Source organism: Panthera uncia, assembly GCF_023721935.1.
Source record: "Panthera uncia isolate 11264 chromosome A1 unlocalized genomic scaffold, Puncia_PCG_1.0 HiC_scaffold_17, whole genome shotgun sequence".
Lineage (NCBI taxonomy): Eukaryota > Metazoa > Chordata > Mammalia > Carnivora > Felidae > Panthera > Panthera uncia.
This window is the reverse complement of record NW_026057577.1, coordinates 45864424-45882034: the sequence shown is the minus strand read 5'-3', so window position 1 is coordinate 45882034 and position 17611 is coordinate 45864424. Positions and strand designations below refer to the sequence as shown.

The following is a 17611-nucleotide window of genomic DNA, read 5'->3' as shown; positions in this document are numbered from 1 at the left end:
TGGCATTTTCCCAAGTCTTTATTTATACGTTGTTATTAGAACATTGTTTTTGGGGACTGATACTCGTATACCCTGAAACATTCCCCCCACCCCGAGGAAAGGTATGGTATAAATGCACATAAGGTCTTAAAAATCTCCAGTTTCTATTTATCACATAATTTTTGGCACTAATTACTCATAACAAATAATATTAAATACTGTCATTCCCTTAAAATATTACTTACAGATTACAAAGTAGCTTTTTACAAGATGTCCTGTAGGGCACATTGTTAAAGCAATAAAAAGCTTGAAAAGACTAAAAGCCACATGAACAACAACTTTGGATGAGGATCAGGTTAACGGCTAATAGTATTCTGGAGTGTTTCCTGGATTTTATATAAAGACCACCGATATGATGGACCACAACACACAGGATACACAGTTCTTGCCAGGATTAATTAGCTATAAAGTCAGTTAGGAAAATTATGCCTGCATGGTATTGCTGCTACTTTCCCATTGGTGCTAATAAGCTTCAAGAAGAGAAAGGAGACAGTAGGTTATGGATCTAGATTTGTTTTGGGAATGAAAAGAGGAGAGATTTCTGTCATCTTAAGGCAGAGGGAAACAGATCTGATGACACTACCCTCACTAACTTGAATAGTTGTCCAAGGACCCAAAGAAAACAGGGGTATATTTTACAGTCAATCTCTTCAAATGAAAGGGAAAAAAAGGGGGAAAAAAAGTTCTAGTAGTATATTATACATAGTATGTTAAGGTGCTTTAAATATTACAGAGAATGCCTTAGTTTAAGAAACTTTAATATGTAATATAAAAAATGCTTACTCAACAAAGCTTTACAGAAATATACAAAGATATAAGCACATACACACACAAACATAAGTGACACATGTATCCTAATCTCAAGGAGATCACAGATGTGAGTTGCTAGGTTACATGAAGCAGAAGATGGTATAAGCAGTTGACATGTACAGAGAAGATGCTAGGTAAATCCAGGAGAGGGAGAGATTACTTCTATACCTGGGCATGGATGAGAAGGATGATCAGTGAGTAGAGACAGCGTCTCATGAGGAAAACAGTAAATAAGTAAGCTGAGGGAAGGGAAAGAGGATTAAGGGGCTACTCCACATGTAAGGACAAGTCTGAGAGCTCTGTAACAGAGGCAAGAAAACCTCTGATACTCATGGAGACAAGGCGTCTGGTTTAGGAGACAGAGCAGGGTGAAGAAAACAAGGCGCAAAAGGCTGGGTGGAATCACGATGTCTATAAAAGACGGTCAGGGAATTTCATTCCTATTACAGAGGTTCTCAACCCTGGCTGGACACCAAAATAACAAGTGAAGCTTTTAAGAAATACGTAAGCCTGATTTCTAGGCCAACAAACTTAGTAGGTCTAAAGTGGGGAGGCAAAGATTATGACTATGGCTTGTCCAAAGTTAGCAGCAGCAGAAAAACAAGAACATTTAGGTTAAAAGGTGGGAAAGTTAGTGAAAACAAGAGAAAGTTTATAAAAGAGTGTGAAAGTGAGAACCAATTACAGGACTCCAGATATAGGTACACCACAGAATTTTCAGGAGACATGGTATGGTGAAGAAGAGGTTGTGATGGGAGAGGAATGTCAGAGTTCAGGATTTTGGATAAGGATCAGTTTCTAATTAGGAAGAAGTCAAGAGGTAGCAAGAAAGCAGGGGTGAAAAGTGTCATGTAACTGGCATGGTAAGAAAAAGCAAAAAGAAAGCTCTCTAAAGTCATAACCAGCCTGACAATGCAGGCAAGTTGAATAAGAGTATTTTCAACAATCCTATATTTACCTTGATTACTCAATGTGATAGGGCAAGGAATCTCAAAAGACAGTTCAGAAATACCAGTAAAATGATTCCTTAATTTCATATTACTTACAAAATAAAGTATTTTGTTTATAAATCATGAACTTCAAGATTACTGTTAGTTAACTAAGAAAAAAAAAATCACAGTACCTTATCAGTGACAGCGAAATACAATTCTTTTACTAGGCCTGTTGAGTTTTTCTAGAGGTAAATAAATGAGAGCAGGAAACAATCATCTGACTGATTCTTAGTGGTTAAAATCACACTAGGAGGGTTTACAACCTCCCAACTCAATCACTAGCCTAGGATGCCCTTCCAACATTCTATTTTGACTGAACATTTATGAAACAACATCAGAGTATTTTCAAATGAAAATAAGGTAACTTTCCTTCTGGCAATGTGCTCCAAATTCTACTAAGTAAAAGTCTAAAGGAAAGCTGATGGATTTAATAGGCAAAGAGAAGTTCTGGGGGAAGAGGTGATGACAGGAGGAGCTGGAGGAAGAGAAAGGAGGGCAGGAAGGCAGAGGTGTAGTGCAGGCTGAGGTGGTCTGGTCTATCTACTCTGAGAAAGGGGAAAAACATGTTAGCTACCTATAAGGCTCTGATTTTCAGACAATTTCATTCCCATAGTGCAGCACTTCTGTCCCTTTCTGATCCAGTGCTATATCTGACAACAGCAGCACAGGAGACAATACTCACTTGAAGGCAATATACAAGGCCTATTCAGGATTTATGGTATTTGCCAGGAGACTTAGGGTCTGGATATGAATTTAGCAAATAAAATACAACCCAACCTAAAATACAATCAACTTGCTTAGATGTGCTACAGTCAAAGCGGAAAACTGTGATGCCAAGTTTGCCAATGTCATTCAGCCCACAGACACCTGATTGTATCCGAAATTTAGTTCGGCGAGACTGCAGATTCTGCTTGATTTATATAAGGTACAAGTTAAAATTTATTAAAAAAAATTTTTTTTTTAATGTTTATTTATTTTAGAGACAGAAAGAGCACAAGCAAGGGAGAGGGGCAGAGAGAACTGGAGACAGAATCCGAAGCATGCTCCAGGCTCTGAGCTGTCAGCACAGAGCCTGACGCAGGGCTCGAACCCATGAACCGTGAGATCATGACCTGAGCCGAAGTCGAACACTTAACCAACTGAGCCACCCAGGTGCCCCAAGATACAAGTTAAAATTTAAAACTCTGATAGTCACATAAAAATTTGAGGCTATCAAAAGCTAAAGACTTGATTACAAACCAGTAAAAACGTCACGTGCAGAGCTCATTCAGCAAACAGCAACTTAAAAGTACAATGTGTTAAAATGATATTTTCACTGGTTTGTAATATGGCATACATGTTTTCAATTCTAATATACTTCTTGAGACAAATAATGGAAAAACAATAGCTCATATTTTTGGACTAGAGGGAAGATAGTTCTAAATATTTCTTCTAAAATACATTAAGATATAAGATATATTCCCATACAGGGGGCTCCTGGGTGGCTCAGTTGGTTAAGTGTCCAATTCTTGATTTCAGCACAGGTCATGATCTCATGGTTCATGAGACTGAGCCTTGCATCGGCTCTGAGCTGACAGTGTGGAGCTTGCTTGGGATTCTTGATCTCCCTCTCTCTCTGCCCCTCCTCTGCTCTCTCCCTCTCTCAAAATAATATACTAAAAAAAAAAAAAAAAAAAAAAAAAGACATAGTCCCATAAGTGTACCTAAAAGATGAAAAACAGATCAAACTCACTGCAAGTATAAATGATCTTAAAAAGTGTTGGTCAAGAGAAATGGTATTTCTCTTGAAAAAATTAATCAAATAGGAGGCCTGCAAACATCTATTAACACTAGGAAAAGAGAAAAAAGTTGTTGTCAAAGAAGTGAGGGGGACAAAACCCCAGCTACATTCTTTAACTGATTTATTAAAACAGGGTAAAAAATACTTCTTAGGAACACTATATATACAGAACTTCCAAGTTTCATGAACATGCTACAAATTTAGAAAACTACTGTAATATTTATTACTTAATCTAATAAACCTTCATAAACTTGACATTGTTAATATACATAAATAATTTCTTAAGACTATAAGCTCCATTACCCTTAGGGTTTATATATTTTGTTCACTCCAATATCCTCAATTTCAAGAATAGTGTATTATGTAGTGGGCACTCAACAAGTACATAAAGATTTAATATTTAAATATAGTAAATACTCACTGTTACAAAATAATTACCATCTGTGTGAATTATCATTAATGTCCTCCCTGAAATTGGGCATTCCTCACAGTCATTTCTTTAGCTCTGGGTTACAGTTGTGTCAATAACTGCAAACTACGTTTAATTGTCAAAGTAAAGCAAATGTACAAATTAATTAACTACCTGTTTCCTAGCCATGCCTACCACAAGACATGACAAACTATACTAACTCTACAGATCTAATTCCAATTCCAGTGACTTATGGTAGCTGAGCTGTATTTGAAGCTGGTAAATTTCCCCTCAAACGTGCAGTTCTCATGCATTCTGCAATTTTAGCAAAATGGTATGTGGGATTTCTGAAAACATTTAGAAAACCTACAGAAATTTTAGAAATCAAAATCATAAAGAATGCCTCAGGCTAGGAGTCAAGAAAGCTCAGTTCTAATTTCAGGCTTTACCTAAATTTGTAACTCTTGAGTAAGAGGTTACTTCTCTGTGGCCTGGTTTCCTCATCAGTATCTGGTCATTAAACTATTTTAAGGGTAAATAAGATGAGATTCTAAAACATTACTTCGGAAAAAAAGGATAATGTTATGTAGATACGGTATTACTATTATTACTTCAAAGTCACGTGAAACAATGATGTTTGGATAGACCGTTATTTGTGCTACCGCACTATCAGCACAGGTAAATGAGAAATTAGTGCAGTTTTAATAACGTTCAAACTTATTTATATTGACAAACTTATTCATATCAACTAAAGCATCTAGTAAGTATATATAAAATTAGATTATTACATACAGAAGCAGATCACCAAAGTATTTCTGGGGCTTAAACTGAGTAATACTTAACATGAAAGAATGATCAGAAATACCTCATTAACACAGGCTACTTACTATATATCAAATGCTTCCTTAATGCTTTCTTAGCCACTTCCATCAACTTGCCAGAAAACATTAATATGCTCAACAACTTCAATTTGGAAAGTACACCTTACAAATGCCTAGTAAGTCACACATCACAGAAAAGAAATTATAAGCAACTTAAAATGCTAATGTACTAGCTTAATTTTTTTTAACTTTTTTTTTTTTTTTTTAATGTTTACATACTTTTGAGAGAGACAGAGAGAAAGAGCTCAAGCAGGGAAGGGGCAGAGAGACAGAGAGACAGAGATACAGAATCTGAAGCAGGCTCCAGGCTGTAACTGTCAGCACAGAGCCCAGCGCAGGGCTGGAACCCACAAATGGCGAGATCATGACCAGAGCTGAAGTCGGACACTTAACCAACAGAGCCACCCAGGCACCCCTGTACTAGCTTAATTCTTTATGGAAGAGGTCACAAAATTGTCATTCTACTCCTAGAGCATACCAGATACAGAGAGACCTTAGAAATTAAATGAAATGCTTTGAGCTGCATTTGATCTTCTGTTAATTCCCCCCAAACAGGTAGTATAGACAGGAGATGAATGAAAGTGGACAAAATCAAAAAGTCTGGACAGCTTCATAGCTTTCCTGAATGGCAATTCCATCCTTATTTAAAACGAACCATGAGAGGGGCGCCTGGGTGGCTCAGTCGGTTAAGCGTCCGACTTCAGCTTGGGTCACGATCTCGCGGTCCGTGAGTTCGAGCCCCGCGTCGGGCTCTGGGCTGATGGCTCAGAGCCTGGAGCCTGCTTCCGATTCTGTCTCCCTCTCTCTCTGCCCCTCCCCCATTCATGCTCTGTCTCTCTCTGTCTCAAAAATAAATAAACGTTAAAAAAATAAATTAAAAAAAAAATTAAAAAAATAAAACAAACCATGAGAATGGTCATAATTCGATGTAAGCTGATCAACCACTTTCCTGAATTTCCATCACTGCCGGCTATCCTCTGCCAAAGCAGCTACTGAAATGGCAGACACCACATTTTAGGGACCACTTGAAGACAACAATGACAGTTAATGAATCAAACTTTCAATCATGCAGTCTTGGAACCAAGCAGCTGTACTTTTTCTTCCTTGTAAGTAAATATTTTCACTTAATATGAAAAACCCTTTGACACTAGACTGGTTTTTCTTTTAAATAATAATTCAGAATCATTTACCAGCAAACACCTCCACTTTTTAAAATTATAACCAAGGGACATTTAGCTAGTTCTTAAAAGATTTCTTATGATAAACATAACACAGTCGAACAATATAGTTACTGAAAGAAAATGCATTATTTATACTTGTAACCCTGAAGATACAGTGCAACTAATATTGTTACTGAAAAGTTACTGAAAAATTCTCATGGTATTCACAATTAGACTTATTCAAGGCTAAGATATGTGATCCCAGCATTAACCATCAATGCTGTGGTATCCTCAGCATTAAGACTAAGATATAGCTTAGTCCACCTTAGTAGAGATGACAATATAAATCTACACTGAAAAGCTACTGTGACGACTGATTTCAAACAAAATCAAACATTTGAAAAAATAATGATTTTTCTGTAAATTATTACTGCCTATGATTAGAACAATAATGGTAAAATAATCAGCTCTTAAACAGTATTTAAAATCACAAAACCGAATCAAGGAACTTAAAGTGCTATTTCTGAAACTATGCTCTTACACTGCTCTTTAAGATAATGTTTCACTTGCCTTCAAAATCAAGTTAGGATTACAATTAGTACTATATGATGTTACTGAGGATTCCTACAGGATGAAAAACAGATCTGAGTAGATTAATGTGCTAAGAGTAGATCTACCAGACTACAGGATGTTAACAGAGTGTGCACAAAAGCTGACAAATGAACAGAAGCAGAATACCCATTACTCATTACAAGTTTAGAATCCTATGAAGGAAGACGTTATATTTTTCTGTAACACCAATTATATTTTTAATGCTTAAAACAGCGGAGGTGAGAAAAGAGAAAAGACAAACTGTTAGATGATACTGAAAGGCTATCGTCACCCTAATGAAAATGCCAAGTAAAACGGATTAAACCGTAGCACAGTTTAAAAGCAGGCTGTCAGAGCAGCGCAGCACCAGCTATACACTGAAGATGAAGCCCCTGAGGGTTAGTGTGGCGTAAGTAATTCGAGGAGGGAACATCGCAAGCAGCCTGAAATAATGACAGCTAAAATAATGAGACACCCCTAATTACTAGCTGTTCGGCATCATCCCATGTCCATTTCATATATTAATTTAGTTACTCTACTTTCGAGGGATATTAGCGTCGTTCTCAAGTACAAATGAGGAAAGAAGGCACAACAAGATTAATATTGGTGAGGCCAGGAGACTAGAATGGATTCCAAGAGGAAATGGGAAGAAGTTTACTTATGTAGCGATTTTTATATTCATGGGTCACAGTAAATATTTAGAAGTTCAAGATTATAAATAATTTTAAAGGCAAAATATTTTAGATGTTTCTGATTTATTTTCCTACCTAGCAGTTAATTTAAGGTAATTTTTATAAAGGCCTGTGATTATCTGAGAAAAAATTCATTGCGAAAATTCATGAAGCAATTTCAGTAATTCTCCTAAAAACAGAAGAACATGCATCACAAATGTGTCGAGGGTCACAGGTTTTCAGTAAGTGAAAGAGTAAATCTTCCGTTCTCCTAAGACAAGAAAAAGTGATTTCAGATTAACAGTTAAACTCTACTTCATGTACGAGGAGCAAAATTTATCTGTGTTAGGAGTACACTCCAAATTTCAAAGCTCAGCTTACATTAATTCTACAGTAAGGGATGGAAAAAGAGATCGAAAGGTGGATGAATGGACCAACAGACAGTTTCTTTCAGACCTAAAGAATGTGATAATATATAGCTCTCCCAAATTTTAAAAGCAGCTTTGGTAACTTACCATTTTTTTTCTCTTATCCTGTTCTGTGGGTGGTTCTTCATCTTCTGTTACTTTTGGTTCTTCAAGATGAGACATTAACATACAGCTACATTAAAAAAAATGTTTTAAATAAATCAAACATGTCCATAACATGTTAAAAACAAACCCTGAAAATCATTCAGAACATTGTTTCTGTGTCCGAAATCTGAGGAATAGCTAGAGAAGTTAGATTCGTAATTTTAAAAAATATTTAACTGCACACAAAGACTTAACTACAAAAATACACCTCACTTTTAAAAAAAAAAGGGTCACACAAAAATACCGTAGAACATTTTACTTGAGAATTTAAGGTAGCAAGTTGCAAGGAATTTATATATACATGATTTTTAAACCATACGTCACTTGTCATAATAGCAGTAATTTAAACAATACCATCATTTAAACAATACTAATTATGCAATAAACTACTCTGCTCTTCAAGTGACATTACTATGCTATAAGGAACTTGCCCTTGATGGCACTTGTACATGCAGGACAGTTATAAATCATTTCATTTTGATTATCTGCACGACTGTTCTTCACCATTAACAGAGATAATAGAAATATAGTTTCCTATTCAGTTAATAGTTTCTCTCTTCCAGGGAGGTAAGAAATAAATATTGTCTAGTTAATCAAACTGATGGAATAAACCTCACTGCTTCCTAATTTAGAATAGTACAATTCAGTAATTTATCAGTCATAGGTTTCTAACTAATAAACTGGGGCAAAGAAAGCTTGGTTTCTCTTCTATCTTGTAGTATGTACAGAAGAAACCTAATTCTTAACTCAGTTGTATAAATAGCCTTTAATTCAAGGTTAAAGACAAGTGCTGACACCAGAAACTTGATCAGGCTCACTCTTGCGGGGGACATGAGTCTCCCTTCCCATTCCTCACCACTAAAGAAAACAATTTTTGCAACAACTACCTATGACCCAGTCAGTGCACACCGGTACGATAAAATGGTAAGAACCTTAAACTGCAATCAGGAACAGCAAGAGCTTAATCTCTAACTCACTGACTGCATGGTCTTAACCTCTTGAAGCTGTAATGCTTTCATCCACCATGATATACTATGATGTAACACAACTAGTTGGCCAAGGAACCCTAGCACAAAGTGAGAAATTATGAATTATCCCAGCCCAAACACGATTCAGTTAAGTGAAATGTGTAGTAAACAATCTCAATCCCAGTTTGTATTTTAGAACTGAATAAAAAGGAGTTCCTATACTAGCTATTTTATGTCTGCTGCAGATCTGAATTCTAACTGCAATGAATGTGGATCTCCTTCCTTCATCATATTCCAAAATCTGCTCATTCACTTGTAGAGTAAAAAAATCTCAGGATGTCTGGGTGGCTCAGTTGCTTAAGTATCAGACTCTTGAGTTAGGCTCAGGTCATGATCTCACAGTTCTTGAGTTAGAGCCTGCATCAGGCTCTGCACGGACAGTGAGACCCTGCTTGGGATTCTCTCTCTCTCTCTCTCTCTCTCTCTCTCTGCCCCTCTTCCGCTGTCGAAATAAATGAACTTAAAAAAAAAAATCTCTGCTCTCTCTTTTCTAAGTTAAATGATTTATCACATAAATAATGGAGTATATTCTGAATATAAACATACATTTACACATATATTTTCTCTCCACTGACTAAAAATTACTGAGAGGGCAGAATATTTTTCCTTAGCAATTCTGCAAACTGTATTCATTTGGGTCTCTGGAAGGTGTAAAGTGGGGAAAAAAAGTGAATTTGAAAAACCCAAAGATGAAATTCTTTCCTGCAGGAAAATTTCTAATTAAAAGTCAAATCTTATTTTTTTGACAAAGATTAAGGATAAGGAATCATGATTTATATAAAAGGCATGTGGGCCAAGAATGTAATAATAGTAATAAAATAGTAACAGTCTAAAATAGGGAAGACTAATATGAGAAAACAGGCAGCCAGCCACCTCTCACAGCGCCCACCCCCTCACTGAACAGATTCAGGCACTGTAGACCACTAAATCAGAAACTTTCCCGGTAAGAAACGCCAACCAATGAAATACAACCAATTATGTTAGCATGCAACATGGAACCCTTTAAATCATTTCTAATTTAAAAGGTACATGCAATAAAACAAACTCACTTAATCTAAGCAAACTCACTTGTAAAAAGTCACAATGAAACTCAAACTGACAATATTATTCAAGTGGTCTCTGGAGCAGACACTTTGGTTGATTATGTCTCCTTCCTAAAAGAACCCTGAATTTGTCCAGTATCTTCTTCTTCCATGCCACTAAATGCTTCGACATCACCATTTGCTTCAATAAAAGCTGATCCCAGAGCCAGTGCCTCCAGAAGCAATCACAGCAGTCCTATTCCCCTGGTCTTTCAATAGAAGCATGTTTAAAAAATTCTAGCCAATTCTATATGAAAATGCTGGCTGAATCCTGTCGTTCTTTTTACTTCCTAACTTTGGCAAGGGGGTGTCAATTTCATTTCCAAATGTGCCTAAAAATGAAGCATTTTTTCAGGAACAAAAGGGAAAGCACTCTAACCAAAGACAAGTAGAAGGCAAATCTCAAGCCTCAGTAATATATTTTCCTGGTTTAATGAATTATTTCCACTAAAATACAAACAAATAAAGAAATGCAAAAGAATAAAACTGAACCACTATCTTATGCCAGACACAAGAATTAACCCAAAATGGATAAAAGACTTGAATGTTAAGACCGGAAGCCATAACTCCTAGAAGAAAATGTAAGTGGTAAGTAAGCTCCTTGACATCAGTCTTCGGATGATGACTCTTTTTGGAGCTAACTCCAAAACAAAGACAACAAAAGCAAAAACACACAATTGGAAGTCTACATCAAACTAAAAACAACATTCAGAGAGAGAACAGACTGGTGGTTGCCAGAGTTGGGAAAGCGGTGAGGGGTGGACCAAAATGGGTCACGGGGGTCAAATAATACAAACTTACAGTTACAAAATACCTGTCATCATTTCTTCCCAGTCCTTCCTCTACAATCTACCTCAAATTCGTATCAACAGTGCTCACCAGGAGTAGTACAACACTTACCTGAAGGGCTTCCCCATCTCCCTGGCAACATATTCACAATTTTTACAGGGCATATGACTCTCCTAGGTTCCTGTTTACCATGCAGGTTCTACTGCCTTAGCCCTAGGAATTTGGATATAATGGGTCTGGACTGGGGAAGGGAAGTGTGCTATCTTAACAAGCATCCCAGGATGTTTCATTGATCTAAGACCACTCACTTTGAGTCTTTCCATCCCTCCCAGTCATCCTCTACACTGCACTCAAGTGACCCTTCTGAAGTATACATCTGTTCTCAGCACTGCCAATGAACCTCCACTAACTACACAAGCTACTCTAAAATCCTTTTCAAGTTACTTTACTAGTTGGTTCTAATCCACTACATTTTCTCTGGAGTTATTCGCAGTTTCCCCAGAACCCTTCTTCACCTGTAGCTGGTACTGCTCCACAGGTCACCATTTCCCCTTCCAGGCAGGGAACGCTCTCAGGAAAGAGCCTCAGTGCTTCCTCACACAGTACACTGCCTGCCATAAACAAGTCTGAATAAAGAGATGAGGTGTCAACCAGGCTTCTTTACTGTGGACCAAAGGGCACCCAGGTATTTGGTTAAATATTATTCTGGGTGTTTCTAGATGAGATTAACACATGAATGTGGACACTGAGTAAAGCAGATTGCCCTCCCCAGTGTGGGTGGGCCTCAATCCATCACTTGAAGGCTTGAACAAAAAAAAAATGTCTAATCAAAAGAGAATTCAAACTCTCTTTTAGTTGGAACATCAGTCTTCTCTGGTTTTCTGACTTAGACTAGAACTTACAACACTGGCTCTCCTGCTTTTCAGGACTTTGGACTTGGACTGAAACTATACCATTAGCCCTCCTGGGTCTCTAGTTTGCCAAATGAGGATCTTGGGACTTCTCAGCCTCCAAAATCACATGAACCAATGCTTTATAATATTGATATTTATGTGATTCTAAGCATAGAACAATAAATGTAAGTCTCTCTGGCATTCTCTCTCTCCCTTTAATATATATTGGTTATGTCTATATGGAAAACCCCGACTAACATACTACTTGCAGAGGTGAAAAAAACAGGGTTTTCTTTCTTCCTTCTACTTTACTCTATACTGAGACTACAATGGGAATTCAACAGAACTAAAAATATCAAATAAAGTTGAATAAACTGTTCTGATAAACTGTTCCAATAAACAGGAAGGGAAGCTGGAGGCTAAGTTAGCTACAGAAGTAAATATTTCATGTTTCTCATGTGCCATTTTCTGAAAGTCTACTTATACCCTACAGTTGAATGAACTGTAATTTCTAGAACTCTATTTAATTCACAGAATTACAGAATAGGAAGATTATCAGAGATCTTGTCTAACCTCTCTCAGAAACTTAGAAAAGTTAGGAAAACAGTTTCTACACTGTGCTTCCACATGCCAAATACCAGCCCCAGGGAAAAGGCAACGACCAGACAATTCTGGGGAAGAAAACAGGGGTTTTACATCCCAGCTACCCAGGCACCCCAGCCCTCAAGTCTAGGCCTTTCTAGTCTGGATCCCCATAACAGTGTCCTAGTCAGTCTGCCCTCCTTACGTTCAACACTTTCCTCTTCCAAACCAAAACCTTCTTCCTGGCTGAGTGGACATCTTGAGTCAGAACAGCATGATTCTAGTTTTGACAACTCCACTAAACTGCTGGGTCACTGCACTTTTCTGAGTCTCTGTAACCTAATCTTTAAAATAATGAAATTACACCAATTTCTAAACGTTATTCCTAACAAGTTCCTGACCCTCATCCTTTCCATTTGCACCATTCTATCATAATGTCCACTTCCCATACCCTAAGTCCTATCCTTTCCTGAAGACTCTAACATACAGTGCCTTTTCCTTGTCTTCCTATTAAACCACAACCCAGAATTCTACTATTTTGTGTGCTTTATTCAAAACAGATATAATGGTCTTTACTCATTACCAGTGTTCCATTTTACACCCTCCCCCTAACTAAATTATATATTCCAAAGAGGACAAGGAACATTTGTTTATATCCTGAACACTTCATAAACAGTTGCAAACTTTGTCACATATTATGCATAAATATACAATATTTATAGTCATGTGGCATAAACCCTATGTTAACTTTAAAAAAACCTGCCTACACGCATGGTTTCTTATTTTGGTTGTGATCACAAAAGTTTGAACGTTCCACTTCATCTGAACTCCTACATTCTTTTTTTTTTTTTTGAACTCCTACATTCTTGAAAGCAAGTTTACATGCCAAACCCATTATGTCTACGTATGTTGAATAAGATTCAACAATGTAGATTTGCTTTCCATGTTTTTCAACAAAATATTCAATGGCAACCGTTCCCATTACCTATAGATTGTTTATAAAGAACAAAGAAAACTGACTCAATATATTACTGACATAAAGTCTAGCGGTCTTAAAGCTCATTAAGTATTACTTATCATAAAACACATGCCCTTTATTAATAACAAGGTATAGCAATTCTATTAACTTCAAAGGATACAATGAAATGAAATTTCCAATTTGTAGTTACATGAGAGTGTCAGCATTTGTGATAAAATGATTTTAACTATTCTCATAAAAAATTAATTTTAACCGTTCTCTTTTAAAACTGGTCGAGTACCAGATAACTCTAATATTTAAAGGTGCCAGGGGTACTTCTACCAGACAAATACAACAAATACAGGATGCTTTTCAATCATCTTTCCCTCATAACTTGCCTAATGGACAGGGGAACTTTGTTAGTTAAAAAAAAAGGACATATTCAAAACATCTTAAAAAAAGGAATTTATATGCTAACATACACATAGATTATTTTTTAAAAACTTCATGCCACATCATGAACTGATTATTGGACCAAAGAAGTCCAATCTATCATTTCACTTTAACAAAGTAAAGCTGATCTCAAGATCAAACTAATTATAAGCAAAAGAAATCTACTTTTTCTTTTTTTTAATTTTTTTTTTTTTTTAACATTTATTCATTTTTTGACAGACAGAGAGAGACAGAGTGTGAGTCGGGGAGGGGCAGAGAGAGAGGGAGACACAGAATCTGAGGCAGGCTCCAGGCTCCGAACTGCAAGCACAGAGCCTGATGCGGAGCTTGAACTCACAGATGTGAGATCATGACCTGAGCCGAAGTCGGACACTTAACCCAAGTAACCACCCCAAGTAACCCCCCCACTTTTTCTTTATGAAAGACAAAATTAAAAAGCTACCACACTGTGCTTATATAGTAGTAGTGAACAAAAATGATTCAGGATATAATTAATTACCACCCTCCTCAAGTTCAAGTACAATTAAATGATCCACCTACTCTTTGTAAGTTCCTGTTTCAGGATCTTCTGTCATGACATCATGTAAGCCTTCCACTGAGATGTTTATAATCCCACAGAATTTATCTTGGATGACACTAAAATAAGAGAAGAGCAAAACAAATTAAACTGGAGTATTTTAACCAGTAGTTATTTTTTCTTTTCTTTTCTTTTTTAATTATCCCTTTAAACATCAAGAGAAATTTTAGTAGTAAAATAAAAAAGGAAAGCAAACTTCCAAAATATTTCTTATAAGAGAAAGGAGATAGGAAAAGATATACTTTAAAAAAGTATATATAAAAGAGATTTTTATTTATAAAAAGTATTTATAAAAGTATTTATAAAAAGTATAAATTATAAAAAGTATTTATAAAAGTATTATAAAAAGTATTTATAAAAGAGATGGGAAAGATATACTTTAATATTCTCTAACTTATTACAATAGTCCTATGCTGATTTTATAACTAAAAAGATAAAGATAACAAAAATGTTTAAGATTAAAAATCTCTTTTCTTCTGAAGACAATGCCAAGAAAAGACAAGCCATCGACTGGGAAAAAAGTATTTGTAAAACATATGATAAAGGATTTGAATCCAGAACATATAAAGGCCTCTAAAAGCTCAAGAAGACAACCACTCAATTTAAAAATTGGCAAAGACTTTCACAGACACTTCACTAGAGATATAAAGATGGCATACGAATACTTGAAAATATGTTCAGTGTTATTAGTCATCAAAGAAACGCAAATTAAAACCTCAGACATTTTGATTAAAAGTTAAATTAAGAAGAGCGACAATACCAAGTGCTGACAAAGATGAAAAACAATGTCATACACACATTGCTGCAAAGAATGAAAAAATGGTATCCATTTTAGAAACCACAATGGCAGTTTTTATAAAGTTAGCACACTCCATGCAAATCAGCAATCCATTCTTATGTATTTACCCAAGACCAAAACAAGTACCTTCAGATGTGAATGTAAACATTTATGGTAGGTTTATTCATAATAATTCCAACTACAAATGACCCAAATATCCATCAACTAGTGAATGGATAAACTGTAGGAAGCTTATTCAAAGAAAGTTGTCAGCAATAAAAATAAACTAAAGATACATGCAACAACTTGGATAAATCTCAAAAACATTATGCTAAGAGAATAAAAGACTCAAAATGCTACATATTATAGGACTCCATTTATGTGACTTTCTTGAAAGGTAAAATTATTTGTTCAGTGGTTGCTAGAGAAAGAGACACAAGGGAACTTTTTGGGGTGACAGGAGTGTTCTATATACAGCGTGTACAACTGTGAACACTTTAAAGCTTAAAGGAGTTTTACTCTGATACTGTATTTTTTAATATTTTCTTGGTTTTTGTTTGTTTGTTTGTTTGTTTGAAAGGGAGAGTGTGAGCGAGCATGGAGAGGTGAAGCAGGCTCTACACCGAGCAAACAGCCAAGATGGGGCTTGATCTCACAACCCATGAGACCACGACCTGAGCCGAAAACAAGAATCAGATGCCCAACAGAATGAGCCACCCAGGTGCACCATATGTAACTATACTTTCTTTAATGATTCTGACTTTTAAATTTTTTTTAATGTTTATTTTGAAGGAGAGAGAGAGCATGAGCAGGGGAGGGGCAAAGAGAGAGAGGGAGACATAGAATCTGAAGCTCCAGGCTCTAAGGTGCTAGCACAGAGCCTGACACAGGGCTCGAACTCGCCGTGAGATTGTGATTTGAGCCAAAGTTAGATGCTTAACCGACTGAGCCACCAGGCGTCCCTAATGAATCCAACTTTTAAAAGGGAGAAGTCCATAACCATCCACTGAAACACTCAATTATACTATTGGAATTTAAAACTAACTGAATAAATTCTAATGTTTATCACCAGGGAACTTCTACTATCATTTCTATAAGAGATATACCGTGTTTCTCATTCTGCATTAACATGAATGATTGCTTTAAATGTTCAGTAAAGTAGATACCAAGTAACCATATTTTGGGTCATGTTCCTGCCTTTGTAAAGTCAAATGTTTTATCTGCACATTCAAATGGGATCAGATTTTAGACAAGTCAGCAGTCAAGCAAAAGTAATAACTAGCTGATGTCATTCTAAAAAAATTTTTTTTAATGTTTATTTATTTTTGAGAGAGACAGAGACAGAATGCGAGTGGGTTGGGGCAGAGAGAGAGGGAGGCACAGAATATGAAGCAGGCTCCAGGCTCCGAACTGTAAACACAGAGCCCGACGCGGGGCTCGAACTGATGAGCTGTGAGATCATGACCCGAGCCGAAGTCAGACGCTCAACCTACTGTGACACCCAGGCGCCCCTGATGTCATTCTAATACATTTTAATGTACATATTAACACCCTATTACAGGAGTATGTATTTTTTTAAGTCACTCTATTTCCGTCATATAAGAACTAAAAAAAAAATCTCTCAAGAAAGACACATACAATCTACCTTATTCAGTTCAGGGAACAACCCCTAGGGGAAAAAAACAAAACAAAACTAGAAAACGAAAATTGTGCCTAAAGTTTCACCCACTAACTGTGTGATCCGACTGCAGTTAATTCATTTCTCTAAGTATTGGTCTCCTTGTTTGCAAATGGAAGGCTGAACTCAAGGATGGCAGATACATGGAGGGAATATAGACATTTTCACTTCTGACTGCAGAGTAAATCACCCCTGATCCAATATAGAATGCTAATAAGGCAGGCAGGTTCTGGGATTCCTTTTTCACACAGGAGCATTCCAGAAAGCTAGCAACAACTGATTAGTTGAAAAAGACAAAAATCCTCCAGACTACAGCTTTCAAGCTTGATTACCAGGCCTTTATGCCAGCATTATTGAGGGACAACCCATGCAAGCAGCTGCCTTCTCTACTCATATCACCTACAAGCATCAACCCCAACACGTTCTAGGAAAACTGGTAATTTTGCCAGAAAATGAAATGTAATTCTGAGTACTGTGTACTTTCTCAAAAGACTTAACATGAATTTTCCTAACAGATATCTCGCAATCTGAATGTGAACATGATCTACTGGTGGGTGGAGGTTAAGTAGGAGGGAGGGAATTGTAGAAGGAAGAGAAAAAAAAAATGGTATATATTTGACAACCAGCTCATATCATTATAGGTTTTACTGCAAATTATCATATTCATCAGTGATGATGTTACCAGCACAGGCACATGTTTCTGAGAAGAAGGCAGGAAGTTCTATCTCTGCCATAATTATAAAAAAAGTAATTAGCAATAGAGTGAATAAACGATATAGTTCTAGAGTACTGAGCCTCTGTGGACATGCACATTCACTACACGAGAGCATTCAAGGCTGAGGACAGAGACTTCAAGGCTGATAATCACATTGCTGCATGAATAGGGTC

The 17611-nt window shown here is 36.6% G+C and overlaps 1 protein-coding gene across 1 annotated transcript in view; it reads right to left on the bottom strand.

Moving 5' to 3' along the window:
• The window catches only part of IPO11 (importin 11), a 186812-nt gene that overhangs the window by 23215 nt on the left and 145986 nt on the right, over nt 1-17611 (bottom strand). Inside the window, exons 27-28 of the mRNA XM_049648883.1 lie at nt 14231-14326; nt 7849-7933 (exon numbers count right to left, since the gene is read on the bottom strand). Of these exons, the coding sequence (XP_049504840.1) occupies nt 7849-7933; nt 14231-14326 (181 nt within the window). The remainder of the gene's footprint in view (nt 1-7848; nt 7934-14230; nt 14327-17611) is intronic.